Source organism: Leguminivora glycinivorella, chromosome 8 (genome assembly GCF_023078275.1).
Source record: "Leguminivora glycinivorella isolate SPB_JAAS2020 chromosome 8, LegGlyc_1.1, whole genome shotgun sequence".
Classification (NCBI taxonomy): domain Eukaryota; kingdom Metazoa; phylum Arthropoda; class Insecta; order Lepidoptera; family Tortricidae; genus Leguminivora; species Leguminivora glycinivorella.
In genome coordinates, this window is record NC_062978.1 from 23,386,113 (window position 1) to 23,403,252 (window position 17,140).

A 17,140-nucleotide genomic window follows, 5' to 3' on the forward strand; every position below is an offset into this window, starting at 1 on the left:
ACATGCCTGTAATTTTACTATTTGTAAACTAATACTGATAAGCAACAATGTATACTTTAAAAAGGCGATAAATTGTGACTCATCCCAACATTATATTGCATTGGTTTTACCTCAGCGAGCATATAATACTAGAGAGTGGACACGCCTCCGGTGGACGTGGCACTGGTGTTAGCTCAAGCATACAGTTGTAGTTGTGTGCATGTGTGATGACACGACTCGCTGGTTGTTCGCATGTACACAGACATGGAAATGATGCGCATGTATTGCGCAATAGGAGAGTCCATCTACAAGTGTGTGAAATGTTTTAAGTATGATTAGTGAACCATAGAGTTAGCATAATCCTTATTTCACTCTTTAAAGAAAAACAAAATTAGTGTTTTATGAAACTTTCATGGAAATTATACTAGATCTACCTAATTTTAATTATTTAAGTTTGCATAAGGCATGATAAATTGTATTTTATTTTTATAACTTATTACGAATTTACTTTCAACTGAGTATTTTTATTTAACTGTTCCATTTAAGTTATTCAACTTTAGTATCAGTGTTTGGTCACATTTATCCTTTTTTTTTGTAACTAAATGGATACTTAAATGAAAATTCCCAGTAATAAACTGTATTGTTTCGTTTCTAATTTCGTGCTCATTTATGCCAAAGACTGATTCTAATTGAATAATAATTAAAATTATTTTTTGGTTCATCATACTATAATAAATAAAACTATAGTTTAGGTGTCTGTTGTATTTTCTGTATATTTAGAACTTGATTCAGTATCACACAATTAATTAAACATTTATTGTAAGCAAAAATAATTTTAATTTTAAGATATTTAAAAGACAAAAAAAAAATGTAGACAAAATGCCTCAAAACAAGCACAAACATTTTTCATATTAATTGGAAAGTTTTCAACACAAGAAAAATGTCTGCCAAGTAATTTAGTCTACATTTAATTTTTTGGCAAGTCATACAAGTAGTTCAATGACATTGTGCATGCATGTCATGTTAAACAGGCAGGCAAGCACGGTCGCGTAATAACCGATATAACGTCAGGCCGTCCTTTTCGCACTATTTATAAGTACAATAGGGATGCACCAATGCAATAAAGTTTATCCGACTAGTGTGCTACGCCTGCTGTTCTCACACTTTTTCTTATATTTTAGATGCATTCGGAGTGTCTGGCCTTTTTACTCATTGTCACAGCTATTTTTGCAAGTTCATACTTTTGCTACTTACTACTCACGATTAGTGGTAATCTGAACTCTCAATAAACATCAATCATTGCTGAAACGGGCCAAATGTGAAGGCCAAACACACTTCTCCGTATGACATACTTAACCGTATTAATCTTAGTAATGTTCAAGTCCGTTTTTAAACTTAATTTGCACATTAGCTATCTTGTATGTGAATGATTTTCCTCCTATATTAAACCAGAAGAAACTGTATAAAAACCAATACTCAGTACTGCAATCACAATGAATATGTTGCTAGTAAATATTTTTCCTCATCCCAAGGCCATATTGTCTTCTTGAAGACTTTCACGTTAAGAGATCCTATTTTAGATGTCGAATTACTTTTGAAGAATAAGATCTGCTGAAGGTGTAATTAGGCATCCTGTCAATGCGTTTTATATTTTCATGAATTTCTTTATAACAAACATTAAAATATAATGATATAAAAACCCACTTTTTGCTTTCGTAGGTGTACCCGACATCAGATATTGTGATAACTAAGGATTCATTAGGGCCTTTCCACATCTATATAGCGTCTCGCAAGCGTAGCGTCGGGCCAACTGTATGACAAAGCCCGACGTCGCGCCGACGCGGCGTCTTTTTCCATACAATTGACCCGCTACGCTCGCGAGACGCTAGTTGTGGGGTCCCTTAGATACCATCTGCGGCTTTCTTTCTATAAGGATGACCACTAGTACTTTCTAGAAGAAACTGTTCAATAAGGATGACGGAATGGACGGGACAAAACCCGTAATTGTACATCATCTCTTAAATTAGGTACCTACTTACATGTGTCATGCGGTTGAAAATAATAACAGTTCTATGTCATCATTTGTGTGGGTACAAAAAATTGTCAGGTAAAACCTGACCAGCCCCTCTAGCACAACTTGTATTGTCGCGCGCGAGTCTATACTTGAAGTAGCGCTTGATGTATGGACTCGCGACAAGGCAAGTTGTGCTAAGGGTCAGAAATATGAGTATTGTCAAGAGGGCGCTGTTATTCAGTATAGCATGAAGATAATCTAACCACAAAATTAAAATTTTGAAAAAACCCCCGACATAGTGGGCCGGTTCTCATGAAACGTGACTAAGAACACTCCCGACTAATTCGGCTTTCAAACAAAAAAAAACTAAATATAAATCGGTTCATCTGTTCGGGAGTACGATGCCACAGACAGACACACGCACAAACAGACAGACTGACACGTCAAACATATAACACCTCGTCGTTTTTGCGTCGGCGATTAAAAATACTTCTAAGGCCCACTTGCACCAACCACTTAGCTGAGGGTTAGTGGTCTATCAACTGTCAAATTCCTTATATAAGTAAATAGTTATTTGTTATACAAGGGTGCAAAGTTGTATTTTAACGCCGAGTGTGGAATTGAAAAACGAGCAAGTGAAAGGCTTCTATAGTTGAACCACGAGCGAAGTAACGAGGAGTAAAATACATTTGCACCCGAGTGTAACACAAAACTTTTCCCCTCACTATAGCGAGGAAACTACAACGCAAAAAATGCGTTTATCACTGCTTCCAGTAGATCCATAGGTGGTAAATCATCTTTATTACTAGATTCACCTACTTTTATCAATTTTAAAACAGTTAATTTGACTTTATTCAAGGTCAAATTACTTTACCCACTAGTGGATAAAATGCGTTTTTACGCGCTGGTATTAAAGGACAAAACACGTGTTTCTGAGCTAGTGAGGGGAAAAATAAATTAGTTGGTGCAAGTGGCCCTAATAGTTGTAATGAAATTCTGCAGCATGGTGCGTTGTCATATATTTTTGGCCAGGCTTTTAAATCTCATACTGGCTTTGATTCTACTCACCCCGGCTGACGTTAGGTATGTGGTTTTCCTTTGATAACTACACAAATGTTATTTATTATAGTTGTAATAAGTATACAGTGAAATATTTAAATTAAGTGCATGTCTAAATTATAAAAGTATAATTATTTCTAAATTTAGGGGAAGAATTGAAAATTTAATCACTTCAAACGGAATAAAGAATAATTTCACAATAACTGAGCTATCAAAGTACCGTCTGAAGCAAACTAAATTTTCAATCAGCTGATTTTCTCATTTGTGTGAATTTATTAGGTCTGTGTCTATCTTGCTTTGAACATTTTTCCAAGTAAGGCGTCTATGTAATGTTACAAATTATATATTTTTAAATAAATACTCTGTGATACTGTAAATGTTTATTTATTCACATACTCCTCATATTAAATCTCTTAATTAGTTAGTTATTGTACAGATTGTTTTCTTTGGAGTTTGGACCGTTATAACGGTTTTATTATCTGCATAAGTATCTACATTCCTTTTAAAATTAAATTCAGTCTAAATTTTATAGGAGGATTACTTACTTCAATATATCAAAAATATTTTAAAACATTCATTGCCAGCAACACTCACTTTTTGGTTGGTCACACCGGAAGACCAGCGCTCATACATTAAAATGTGACCGCCTAAGAACGCGCATAGACTACACCACACATAGATGGCGCCACTTTTTAAAGAGTAACGACAGGCCTAAAATATTTGTAATAGAAGGCTCACGGGAGTTTTATAGTTAAAAATACTTCTACCTGACTAGTTCAGTCGTCAAACTCTTAACACGTTCACTAACAGACAAAATTATTGCACTAAGTCAGACACTGGTCGTAATTAGCAACCGGCCGCTTGTATGGCGAGAACCCGCTGGGCGGGTGCTCCGGTATCTGAGCAAAGTTCCCGAGTGCCCACCTGGAGGGTTCTTGCCTGTGAAAGTGTTTATATCTAATCTAATGCAGCAGCTCCCTGATGAGCGGCGTGGTGTGGTAGGTGGCGAGGAACTTCATACTGTTGCTGGCTGTCAGCACCAGCGCTGTGATCGCCATTGGACACTCGTACAAAACTGAAATATATATAAATCCTATATTATAAGGATGTCGACTGTGTTGAAAATTATGAATGAGGAATGGGATCGATTGGCGTGAAAAAAAAGTTGGTCAAAAATACCCTTTTTCACGCATCCTGTATGTTTTTCCCAAAATCGGTAAATGTCATTTTTCATCAATTTGAAATCAATGGATGGTCCTCTTAGACCATTTTCACGTAAGACTACGGGATCTCATAAATGAAAATGAAAATGAAATATTTATTTTTCAAGTAGGCATATTACAATGCGCATATGAACGTCAAATAAAGCTACGCCGGCTCTAACCCTACGCCTCAGCCTCGAGAAGATTTCAGTCCCCCCTCAGTTGGGAGGGGGGTATCCACTATGGGACCGGCAAGAAACTCGGCGGGCAACTTCTTTTCAAAACATTACATCTTATAACTAACATGCATTAAATAACAAGATACAATTTAACATGCAAAAGTATTCATTAAAGAATATGAACAGACTAGGTACTCTATGGAAATTAATTTCAATAAATTATATTATTGCTTAATAATACGTCGTTCTTCTTCAGAGAAAACATATCAAATTGTCACAGAAGAAAAAGATAATATGAATCTCAATATCATTAAATATGTAATTTACCTACACAACATATATAAAATATTTGATGTGCTTTCTTATCTGAACTGTGTCCTCTATACATAATACAATTATTTTAATTGCTATTCGTTTTTGTAGTTTCTGGTTCGGGCCATGCATGTTTGTCTGTCAAATAGTCCTCGACTCTGTAATAAGCCTTTAACATCAATGATTTTTTTAAGTAGTTCTTAAGAGCTGGGAGGGGTAATCTCAAAGCAGTGTCAGGTAACTTATTATAAAAATGAATGCATTGCCCAACAAATGTACTTTACGGACACGAAACTTCTTTATGGCAAGCTTATTTTTGTTTCTAGTGTTATAATTATGGATATCAGAATTCTTAGTGAAACAGTCTAAATTCTTAACAACATAAATTATACTATCATAAATGTATTGGGAAGCTACAGTTAAGATATTAATTTCTTTGAAGAGTTCTCTTACTGATTCACGTGTTCCTAAGTTGTAAATAGAACGAATGGCTCTCTTTTGTAATACAAAGATAGTCTGTATGTCAGCTGCTTTGCCCCAAACCAGAATACCGTATGACATTACACTGTGAAAATAACTATGATACACTAGGCGAGCTGTCTCAACATTAGTCAGTTGCCTGATTCTCCTAACGGCGTATGCGGCTGAACTTAATTTGCTTGCTAGTTTCCTTATATGAGGACTCCATTGTAGATTTTTGTCCAATGTTAAGCCAAGGAACAGTGTTGTATCTACCATCTCTAAGCATTCATCATTCAAAAGTATTTTTGTATCGATTGGTTTAACATTCGGCAGAGAGAATCGAATACATTTGGTTTTCTTAGAATTAAGAAGTAAATTGTTGACAGTAAACCACTGCAGTACATCAGCTAACGTGCTATTAATTACATTGTAATCCGTAGATTTTCGGTCAACATTAAAAAGCAGTGATGTATCATCAGCAAAAAGTACTATTTCACAAAAGATAGCATAGCTGCCCTTAGCCCCTTACTGACCCGCTATTAAAATACACCCTGTATCTGTCCGGTTCCTGACAGTGCGCCATTTTTTGACTGGTATTAAACGTTTTATACTACGTCGGTGGCAACCAAGCATACGGTCCGCCTGATGAAAAGCGGTCCCTAAGGTGCGGTAAGCGGTAACCTATGGACGCCTACAACTCAAGGAGTGTCGGCAATCCATTAGAAACTTGTACATTCCATTTTGCTGAATGTGTTGAAATAAGCTAGGAACATACTACGCGGACGTCCGCGGTCGAGCGACCGCGACCGATCAGTGTACACGGTCTTCGGGACGTGGCTTCAGCTGACCAAAACATCCAGCGAGCCAGATTTCGATCGGACGTCCATGCACTCAAGGCCACGTCCACGACCGTCGACCGATAGTTTGGACGGTTAAGTGTATATTCATTGTCCAGATCCGCGTCCTGTCACCTACGATTATTTTACCTAATAGGAAAATACTATAGGGACATAATAAGCAAGAAATACAAAGTTAAATAACAATTTATTTATCTATTAAAACGTACAAGGTATATCTACTATGTGTCTAGGTTTCCGATTTATATTTAAAGTCTAGCCTTTAAGTCTAAAATACTAAGATGTAGGATATTAATAGTTTTAAGTCTAGCAATTAAGTAGTTAAGTTTTAAGTAATATTAAATCAAGAGTGAACAGGCATCTTCTGGGCGAGCTCACTCCATCGTAGGCCACGTCTTTGCCTTTGGCTAGTCTGTGGTCAAGAGTAAGCCCATTTATAATAAAAAAAAAAAAAAAAAAAAAATTTATTCTTAATTAATCCAACAAAGCCTAACTCAAGATAGTGGGTTCTGAGCCTAAATTCTGGGTCGGACTACCGGAGAACTGGTCGGTGTCCTTGTATAATACCACACGTCCCTCGGCTGTGCGTAGCGTGGTTGAGTTTGACTGGCGTCCAGAAGCGAAGGAAGTCGAGGGCAAGGTCATCCACGGTCAAGGTCATCCAAGGTCAAGGTCGAGGTCGTCCTAGGCCGACGCGGTGGTAGCTGTCGATGGTAGCCTTGCCATCGAGGTGGTCACATAGGCCTTCCAAAGCCCAAGGTCAAGACGGCCACGTGCCGACCCCGTAGGGAGTTCCTGGAACGCGTCCAATAGCATAGGTTAGGCGTGTGTTTAAAAATCCGGCCGGGACTGCTAACCATCACACGCTATTGCACCAGCAGGGGTGGGTATTATTTACAACGTAGGAATCATTTAGTGTGATGGGCAGTCCAGGTACATGGAAAGCGAGGCGGTGAAACGAGAATCAGATTCAAGTAATTATGCCATAGTAACATGTCGAAACGAATTCTATTAGTATTAACATTAAAAAAAAAATAATTAAAAAAAACAATTGTGCAAGCAAATCCGCAGATAACGCTAGTGTTCTGTGATAGCAAAATCAGATTCTCGTAACATTACAAGAAGAAGGCAGCGTGATTAAAATAAAAAAGAATAGCATAAAGAAGAAACCCCTCCTTATAAATAACACCTGAATATGTAGCAAATTAAGCGAATAACATTTAAGTATAGTTTATTTTTTATAAGGAGCGCTGTAGCATATTTTAGGTATTATTTATAAGCAAAGGCAAACAGAATGTTAACAGATAAAATCATATCGTGAAAGTAAAGCGGAAGAGAAAGAAATAGAAATGTATGATAGGTAGTAGAAGCATAAGCCCATTACTATGTAAGTATGCAATTACAGTCTAGACTAATGAAAATAGGATTATTTCTACAATACTAATAATTCACATTAATTAAATGATTCCCACTATAAAACAATAAGAAATTTTAATGAAATGATCAAAATGTATGGATGGGCTTGCAAAATTAACACGTGTTCAATGTGAACAAAGAAAGTACAAGGTGCAGATAACGGTATTTCTGAGTTGCTATGTTCTATGATCTGGTTAATGCAGTAATTAACAAAACGTAAGCAGGATAAAATGATTAATGCAACACTTACCCAGTATGGGATTCACAGAATTTATCAAATACTTAATTTTAATTAAAATATGGATTACGTCCACACAGTAGCGATCGCTCCGCGGACAAGGTCTTACGCTCGGGCGCACAGCTGGTGCGCGGTAAGACTGGGAGCGGAATGTCGGCGGGCCGCAGCGGCCGCGAGAGCGGGGTGCCGCGCGGTGCGCGGCGGAAGGGCGAGGTGGCCAGTGGCCCGACCGGTCCGCCGTACGTATATATAAAATACCTAGCACAGCGTAGGAAATCTGTCTGTGCGTTGAATTATTTTAGTACCTATAATATTAATGAGTAGATATAGTACGAAGATAAGTTTGAAACTGTATACATAATTAAGTGAGCGTAAGTAGGTATATAAAAAAAAAGTATAATCCAAGGCAACAAATAACTTATTGAGCATGCGTTACTAAATATTCACGTTATACGTGACAGTCCGCGGTCGCGCGACGACGGACGTCCGCGTAGTATGTTCCTAGCTTTAGTCTTGTCACGGTCGCCATGAAATAGGCAGAGTGCCCGGGAGGTGGTTGAAGTAAACGCTGTAGACAGTTGTTCAGAAAGTGTATTACCTTCTACTTATCTCCTTAATCCTCCCCCAGATACATTATCGTTGTGTTTTATATACGATTAGCCTACGTGCTGAGAGGCAATCCCTTATCGTATGGAGAGGTGTTTTATCTGTATTCAATCACTACTACGTTGTCTACGTGTTCATCATCCTCCTCGCGTTATCCCGGCATTTGCCATGGCTTTTGGGAGCCTGGGGTCCGCTTTGACAACTAATCCCAAAATTTGGCGTAGGCACTAGTTTTACGAAAGCGACTGCCATCTGACCTTCCAACCCGAAGGGTACCTAACTAGGCCTTGTTGGAATTAGTTAGGTTTCCTCACGATGTTTTCCTTCACCGAAAAGCGACTGGCAAATATCAAATGACATTTCGCACATAAGTTCCGAAAAACTCATTGGTACGAGCCGGGGTTCGAACCCGCGACCTCCGGATCGAAAGTCGAACGTTCTTACCGCTAGGCCACCAGTGGTTCTACGTGATCAACGTATAGGAATGTCTACTAGCCTATCAACGTTAAAATAGGTAAAAAAAAATTGACTTGCTAAGGCACTTACCAATAAAAGTGTTAAGATGCACCGCGAAGCTGTAGACAAAGACTAGCCCGTAGTGAAAGGCTCTCGTCTCGGCTTCAGGATCAGAGCCCCACACCAGCATTGGCAGGGTTAACAGAATGCTCACGTTGGCTAGTGAGAACGCTTTTAGTAACGATGAGAAGCGGGCTGGAAACAGATAAATAATATTACATACGTTACTGCAAAAATTGTACAGGGTTCTTTTAATTTACAAAATAATTAATAGTATTTTATGCAACTGGTGGTTAAAAGAGGTCAAAAAAGGTGAGTGGCGTGGGTAACAATTTGAGGCGAAGCCGAAATTTTTTGACTCAGTTAAATATCGTTGCATACAATACTTTTTCTACGACCAAGCACTTATTTTGAAAGAAAATTATAAATTCAACAAATACCTACTTTCATCTTAGTTATCTAGGTGGACCGCCTACCATTTTGAATAATATGCAGTTTGAGTGCAAACATGAAAATAAAACTGTTTATGGTATGGTTCTTTGAAGCCTGGCCACTAAGACGAATCGAGCCGAGTTGAATCGAGTTCTCATACATTTGAATGCGATTCGACGCGTCGCCAATGAAAGCAGCAGAAAACGAAGGAGTCTCGACTCTGTGAATTGGTTTGTTAAGTTGGTACCAATGTATTTACTGAACTGTAACAGCTATATCGTGCTACTGCTACTAAATGTTTTCAGGGTATAGACTAGATAGACTTGTCCTGACATCTTTTATGTAGGGTTTTAAAGTTCTATGCACGACCTTGTAACTCACGAATAACAGTACGGGAGTAGAAAAAAGTAATAACTAAATGGGAGATTTTATTGCTGCTGGGCAAAGGCCTCCCCCCAATTTGTCCACTGATCTCTATCCAGTGCTATGTCTGGCCATTCCTCCAAGAAGGAGTCCAGTTCATCCCCCACCGCCGGCGGGGTGTGCCGGTCCCCGAGGAGTAGTCGGGCTCCCACACTAGTGAGTGTGCTCACATTCTCACAACTCATTAGGCATTCGGCAGACGTGACCAGCCCAGTCCCATTTTAACTTCTGAGCTGAGCTGAGCTACATCTACGATTTGAGTTTTGGATTTCGTGGTGTTCCGATTCCAGATTTTATTAATGAAAGGAAAATATTAATTTTCAGTACAGATGGTGTTTTTTTTACGCACTAGTGCGAGAAGTGGTTCATTATATGCCAGGTCGAAACTTCGGAGGCCATCTGTACTGAAAAACGCCGTACGACACACGTGCGAAAAGGAAATTCGAAACTCGTGTCGATTTAATTTATCGTCACTCGTTTCGAACTTCCTTTTTTACGCACTTGTATCGTAATGTACTATTTCAGTACAGATTTTTTTTTGGCACTAATGCGAGAAGTGGTTCATTATATGCCGGGTTGAAACTTCGGAAACTTATCTATACTGGAAAACGTCGTACAATACTCGTGCGAAAAGGAAATTCGTAACTCGTGTACATTTAAAACCTTCGGTCGTGTTTTAATTTATCACCACTCGTTTCGAACTTCCTTTTTTTCGCACTAGTATCGTAATGTACTATTGTGTATTAATAAAATAGTACATTACGATACCAGTGCGTAAAAAAGGAAGTTCGAAACGAGTGGCGATAAATTAAAACACGACCGAAGGGAGTGTTTTAAATCGACACGAGTTACGAATTTCCTTTTCGCACGTGTATCGTACGACGTTTTTCAGTACAGATAGCACTCCGAAGTTTCGACCATGCATATAATGAACCACTTCTCGCAATAGTGCGTAAAAAAAACACCATCTGTACTGAAAAAATACAATGAAGGTACATAATTTTAATTTATGCCATAGATAGTTTCTATTTCTTTTTCCGTTCATATAATATTAGCCTATGTGCATTTTCACATTATCCGACCCGTATCGGATGTAGGACCAATATAATAGGACATTAAAGGCGCCATCCTTGCCATCCTTCCTACATCCGATGCGGATCGGATAATGTGAAAACACTGTAATGGCCCTAATGTGTGCAATTTAGACCAATCAGAGAGCAAATCTGCTTTTTCATGGAGGAGGCTAAACAAACAGATTGCTTGATGGTAAGCAATCACTGCTACTCATGGACACCCAAAACACCAGACAGGCAGGTCTTGCTAAGTTTTTATCCACATACAGACAATCAGGGCAAGGGAATAGTTTGAATTGAGAATTATAATTATGTTTCTTACTTTCGTTCTGTGAAATAAATGGCTGGAGCATTTTCATGGCGAAGTGCACCGTCAAAATGAACGCTGCGACCCCTGAAATAGCACAAACATACAATTTAGGTTTACATGAAAAATATTAGGACCACTGGGGTTATACATAGGATTATGACTAGATTGCATTTCACCCCATTCAAAAACATTGACTAAGTTCATCATCATCATCATTTTCTTGCGTTATCCCGGCTTTTGCCACGGCTCATGGGAGCCTGGGGTCCGCTTTGACAACTAATCCCAAGATTTGGCGTAGGCACTAGTTTTTACGAAAGCGATTGCCATCTAACCTTCCAATCCGAAGGGTAAACTAGACCTTGTTGGAATTAGTCCGGTTTCCTAACCATGTTTTCCTTCACCGAAAAGCGACTGACAAAATATCAAATGACATTTCGCACATAAATCCGAAAAACTCTTATCAAGCCGATAGAAATCGGAAGATTTAGGACTGTTAGCTTTTGAGTGGAAGGGTCAGTTGGAAGAGGAAGACCTAGGCGAACTTTTCTCGACCAAATCGGGGAAATATTGCAAAAAGGTCAGGGTACCTCGCCGAATGGCACAAACGCTCACGAAACGCAACGCTTCGCAACACGTTCAATTTCTGTATTTCATGACACATACCAGCGAATGTAGAAATGAACTGTACGTAGAAGTGTTTCTCCCAAATGAACAGATCACGCTCATCTCTCTCTTCCGGCTGCCAGCCGCTGCATTGTCGCTGCCACCATACAGGAGCTTCCCATCGCAGGGGGGAAGGTCTGAAACATTTGTATAGGTATTTTATAGCTCATTGTTATGGAGCTCCAACACTGTTATAAATGTTATACCTGTAGGTATAACATAAGGAAACCGAAGATTTTAACTACGCATTTCTTCAAACTTCAAACTTCAAAACTTTTATTTGCATTTTAGCACGTACATCATAATATAATGGTGGAAATATATACATGGTATCAGTGCATTGACCCGTATGGCATGCAAATTATAAAAATACCTACCTAAATTAAAACATTAATATTTACAAAACTATTTACATCATATTTACAATACAAAATTAAAGTTATAAAATTATCTGAGGTCAAAATAAATAATTAAATTAGGTAATATTATATCAAGTAATTAATTTGAATAATCGTTGTCATAAAAGTCATTCCTTAATATTAAAAAATTCCTTCATTGAATAAAAACAGTGCTCATGCAAAAACTTAATTAACAATTTCTTAAAAACGACTTCATCATCTACCAACCTTAATGATTTAGGCAAACCGTTATAGATTTTCGGCGCCATTGAGAAAATGCTCTTCTGGAAAAGAGCTGATTTGCCAGGAACAGGGTAAAGTTTATCACAATGTCTTACGCTTGCAACACGTGTGTAAAGGTGTAAATTTTTTCGTACAAACAATACTGTCTCTAAAATGTATAAAGCAGGCACAGTTAGTAGGTGTAGTTGCTTAAAGTGTGGTCGGCAGCTGGCATTATATCTCAACTTACAGATCGATCTTACGCATCGTTTTTGTGCTTTGAGAACATCGTCGGCTTGGCTAGAGTTCCCCCAGAAAATGATACCGTATCGTAGTGCAGAAGATACATAGCCGTGATAGGCAGACATAACAGCATCGCGATTTACAGTTTTACTAAGCATATATAGGGTATACGAATATTTCATTAGTTTGTTACAGAGACTATCAGTATGAGTCGCCCAATTCATTTTATCGTCTATGAGTAGTCCTAAGAACTTAGTACTATGTGTGATTGAGATGTTTGTATCTTTAAATACTACAGTAGCGCTATCCTCCGTTTTTCTTTGGCTAAAACTCATTATTGTGGTTTTTTGCAAATTAATTTTCAAGTTATTTTTCTCTAGCCAATGTACTATTGATTCAAGGCAGCTAATTATTAGATTTTTTTGTGTAAGCACTACCGTGAAATCATCCGCATACAGGACTGTCGGATGTATGATAGCTCCTGGAAGGTCATTTATGTATACTAGAAAAAGTAAGGGGCCCAAAATACTACCTTGTGGCACTCCGTGCGCAACTGTTTTTTCATCAGAGAGAAAGTCTAATTCGGTTTTAGTGTGAGCAGATATTCTTGTTATATTAGTGCGCTGTGTTCGACCTGTAAGGTATGATTTAATCAGATTGTATACATTGCCTCTAACACCGTATAAATACAATTTGTCCAGTAGTATTTTGTGGTCAACGTAGTCAAATGCTTTGGTCATATCTATGAAGATAGCAAAAACTGGGACACTATCATCCATTCTAGTGTATATTTTTTGTAGAAAGTCATATATAGCCATGTTTATTGATAATTTTTTTCTAAAGCCTTTCTGTTCATCACATAAGATAGAATTGACTTCAAAGTATTTGTATAGTCGGTCATGGATTACCTTTTCGAAAATTTTTGAGAATATTGTTAACAAAGCTATTGGTCTATAAGAATTCATGTCTAATTGGTCACCTTTTTTGAAGAGTGGTTTAATGATACTTACTTTTAACTTGTCTGGAAAAGATCCTTCTTCTATACATTTATTAAAAATAAAACTTAATAATGGCGAAATAATTTGAGCTGTTAACTTTACTATGCTGGTTGTGATATCATCATAGCCTGTACTAGGTGTATTTTTAAGACTAATAATTGTTTTAAAAATTTCATTTGCATCCGTTGGTTGCATGAACATGGAATTGTGTTTGCTATATGCTCGCGATAAAGTTGTTTTTGCGGATATATTAGGGTTATCTTTAACTTGATTTACAAAAAAATCGTTAAATTTTTCAGTAATTATTTTTGCATTAAATTCTTTTTGACCATCCGCTAGAATAGCTGTAATACTTTGCTTTGGGAAGTAAGCCTTGGAGTCATTTATAATTTGCCAGGTGGCTTTAGCTTTATTGTTAGCTGTTGAAATTTTATAATTATTTTGACACTTCTTCGTTTGTTGGATGATTTGTTTTAGCTTTTTAGAGTAGGTTTTATATTTAGTTTTATCGGTTTCACTCTTAGTTGATCTGTATATCCAAAGCATTTTTCTCTTATTTCTGCAGCATAGTTTTATTCCTCGAGAGATCCATTTCGGTTTCCTTGTTGTGTAAACTTTTACTAGCAAAGAAGGGAAACAAAGGTCATAAAAGAGTTTATAAATATCCATGAAATGATTAAATGATTCATTTGCGGTAGGCGCAGAATAAATTTCATCAAAATTAATGTTGCTTAAATAGTAGTAAAATTTAGATATATTCTCCTGGCAATAATCCCGCTTAAAAACATACCAAAATCTCAGTTTGCAGTATTTTTTCACGGGGCATTTTAAAATCTGAGCACTGTGGTCTGATAGAGCAAATTCGAGAAGATTAACGGTACAACCACGAGCGTTATGAATGATGTTGTCTATGCAGGTGCCACTGCACAAACGTGTAGGCTTATTAACTGATAGCTTCATATTAAAACTTTCAAGCATGTTCTTAAATTCCTTACTGTGTTTGCTATCTTCAAGGATATTAATGTTAAAGTCTCCACACAGTACTAATTTCCTATTCTGGTCATAACAATGAAAATTAAGAATGTCATAAAGAGTATTAAAGAAGATATCAAAATGTTGATTTGAGTTGCTAGGTGGTCTATACATACAGTAAACAATCACGTTGAAATCTGTTAGTTCGACAGCACAACACTCAATAATTCCAGAAACGCAGTATTTTGAAGGTATGTCTATTACTTTATAGTTAATACAATTTTTTATGAGAATGCAAGTACCTCCATGTCGAGTAGCTCTAGTGGAATTAGAGACAAGTTTATAGTTAAGAATATTGAGCATTTCAAGGTCATTCTCTATCATATTATGCTCAGTTATACACAGAACATCGACTGAATTGTTTTTCTTGGAAAAATCATCTAGTGCTAAGTTTAGAAGGTCAGATTTGTTTATTAATCCGTTAATATTTTGATGCATTATATGTATATGATTAGTGACGAAAAAATGTATCATCATCAACATTATTCTGTGGGCAAAATAAAGATAAAATGTTATTATGACGTCAAGCTAATTTCGGCAATAATTATTTTTTTTTGTATTTTTATAGATTTTTTGGATAAATTTTTAGATAAAAAATAAATGTTATTCGCAAAAGTAGCACTTACATAAAATAAAATTTAATACATTTTTGCAATGAGTCACTAGTTACTTTTTGATATCTATCAACGAGGATAGTTAAAATTATGTCAGATAACGGCATCATCGCCATCAGAACAGCATTTAGTTCAGAGAAATTATAAGTGTTTTTTTTAAATGCTTATAAATCTGAAAGTAGGCGAAATTCAGAAAAGTTTATATGACATTATACTCTTCTGATATGATGAGGAATGTGCTGTGAAAATAGTTGACAATGCTTACAATTGTGTCAAATTCAAGGTGGTATTGTTGGTCTCAATGCCGCATGCAGTGTGGACCAAAATGTTGAATAAACTGTCGCTCCGCCACAGTCCATATGTTTCTATCATTATCAGGATTATGAAGAGCTTCCAATATGCCTGGAATTTAAACAGAAAACAAAGTAGAACATTTTGCATCTAATTTTTAACATTTACACCGCATTACCGGTTACTTTATACTAAGCATAGTTAATTATGAGTTATATTAGTTGCTGCAGTAAACATGATAGTACTTACATCAAAGCTGTGTAGTCTACACTTTAGAAAAACTATTGGGCATTAAGTGGCAAATCTGTGGAGAATCTTATAATTCAATATTCCTTAAAGTAGTAAATAAAAACATAATAAAATAACATTTAATATTGTCTTCGGTTACCGCGATAGTTACTCATGAAATAAAACTATGGAAACGGATTAAATCGCGTATAATGAATTTAAAATACATCCCGACGTTTCGAACTCTTTACAGTGTTCGTGGTCAACGGGTGACTGAGGAAAAATTAAAATAACATTTAATTTGAAACCTGGTCACTAAGTCACAACTTTATTTTTTTTATTGCTTAGTGAACGGTCTACCCCACTTGCTTGAATATAATATGCTAAGTTAATAATTCTGCTACGCCATCTACAAGGACTAAAGTTCATGTTGGTGACTTTTAAAATATTAAATAAAACATACCTTAAATTCTGTATTATACAGCACATGTCTCTGAGCTTCCTTCGATACTAATACTAGGTCAATCATAACAATAACTGGATCATATTCAATGTATTTATCGACGATTCCATTGCATTTGTCCTAAAAAAATTGTAAATTGTATTATGAAAACATTGTCTAAAATGTTAATTTCAACGAGTTGAAAGATGTTTCGCCTGTATAGGTTGCTACAATGTTTTTAAAAACAGAAAATTGCGGTATTTACAAGCTATTTTGTGATGATATAGTCAAAAACATTGAATTTACTTACGCATTTGGTCAGCTTCAAAACAGATGGTCCGTAAGTTTTGTACAAGGCCGCCGATGACTCTCCACAATTAACACACTTGTAGGGTTTTTCCTCGGCCATTTTTAACTATTCATCCTTTTAATTTTAGTTAAATAAGTAAATGTGAATATTGTGAATCGAGAACCTTTCGCAAATTCTGTTTTGACAGTTCTGATTCTGACAGTGGCATTTGACGGCTAACATTCGAAGACCTGAATACAATATAATATTTGTCAAGCTTATCCATTAATTATTTGAAGCTACACTGTTTTTTTATATTTAAAGTTAGTATTCAAGTCAAAAAACTATAGAATTTTTATATATTTTTATTAGGTTGAAATATATTATATCAACTATAGTCAGTAGTTTTTTAAGAATATTGTACGCTCGAAATGGGCAACTGTTGATACTGAATTTCCTGTATATCATACCATCTTAAATATGTACACAGTTAACAATGAATAAATTTTACTTTACTTTACTTTACTAAACTACCTACCTAACGTAAAGAGCATAAAAATCTATATTTGAAAGTTTCCAAACGTGTTTCGTCATTGTCAAGTTGACATCCGCCATATTTCTGTCTTGCGTTTTGATTTTGCA

The 17,140-nt window shown here is 36.5% G+C and overlaps 1 protein-coding gene across 1 annotated transcript; it reads right to left on the reverse strand.

Annotated features, from left to right (window-relative positions):
- Nucleotides 1–2,865: 2,865 nt before the first annotated feature.
- LOC125229162 (protein ARV1) lies at nucleotides 2,866–16,674 on the reverse strand. The gene is made up of 7 exons (XM_048133950.1): nucleotides 16,520–16,674; nucleotides 16,231–16,350; nucleotides 15,514–15,650; nucleotides 11,742–11,878; nucleotides 11,091–11,162; nucleotides 8,871–9,035; nucleotides 2,866–4,127 (listed from the first exon to the last, which is right to left on the reverse strand). Exons 1-7 carry the CDS (start codon nucleotides 16,616–16,618, stop codon nucleotides 4,015–4,017), a joined length of 843 nt encoding a protein of 280 aa, XP_047989907.1. The 5' UTR covers nucleotides 16,619–16,674; the 3' UTR covers nucleotides 2,866–4,014.
- Nucleotides 16,675–17,140: the final 466 nt, after the last annotated feature.

Coding starts and splice junctions, on each gene's coding strand:
- LOC125229162 (XM_048133950.1), bottom strand. CDS start 16,618: ATGGCCGAGGAAAAACCCTACAAGTGTGTTAATTGTGGAGAGTCATCG. Junction 11,163..11,741: donor GTTCATTTCTACATTCGCTG/GTATGTGTCATG, acceptor GTGCTATTTCAG/GGGTCGCAGCGTTCATTTTG. Junction 9,036..11,090: donor ATTTATTTCACAGAACGAAA/GTAAGAAACATA, acceptor ATCTGTTTCCAG/CCCGCTTCTCATCGTTACTA.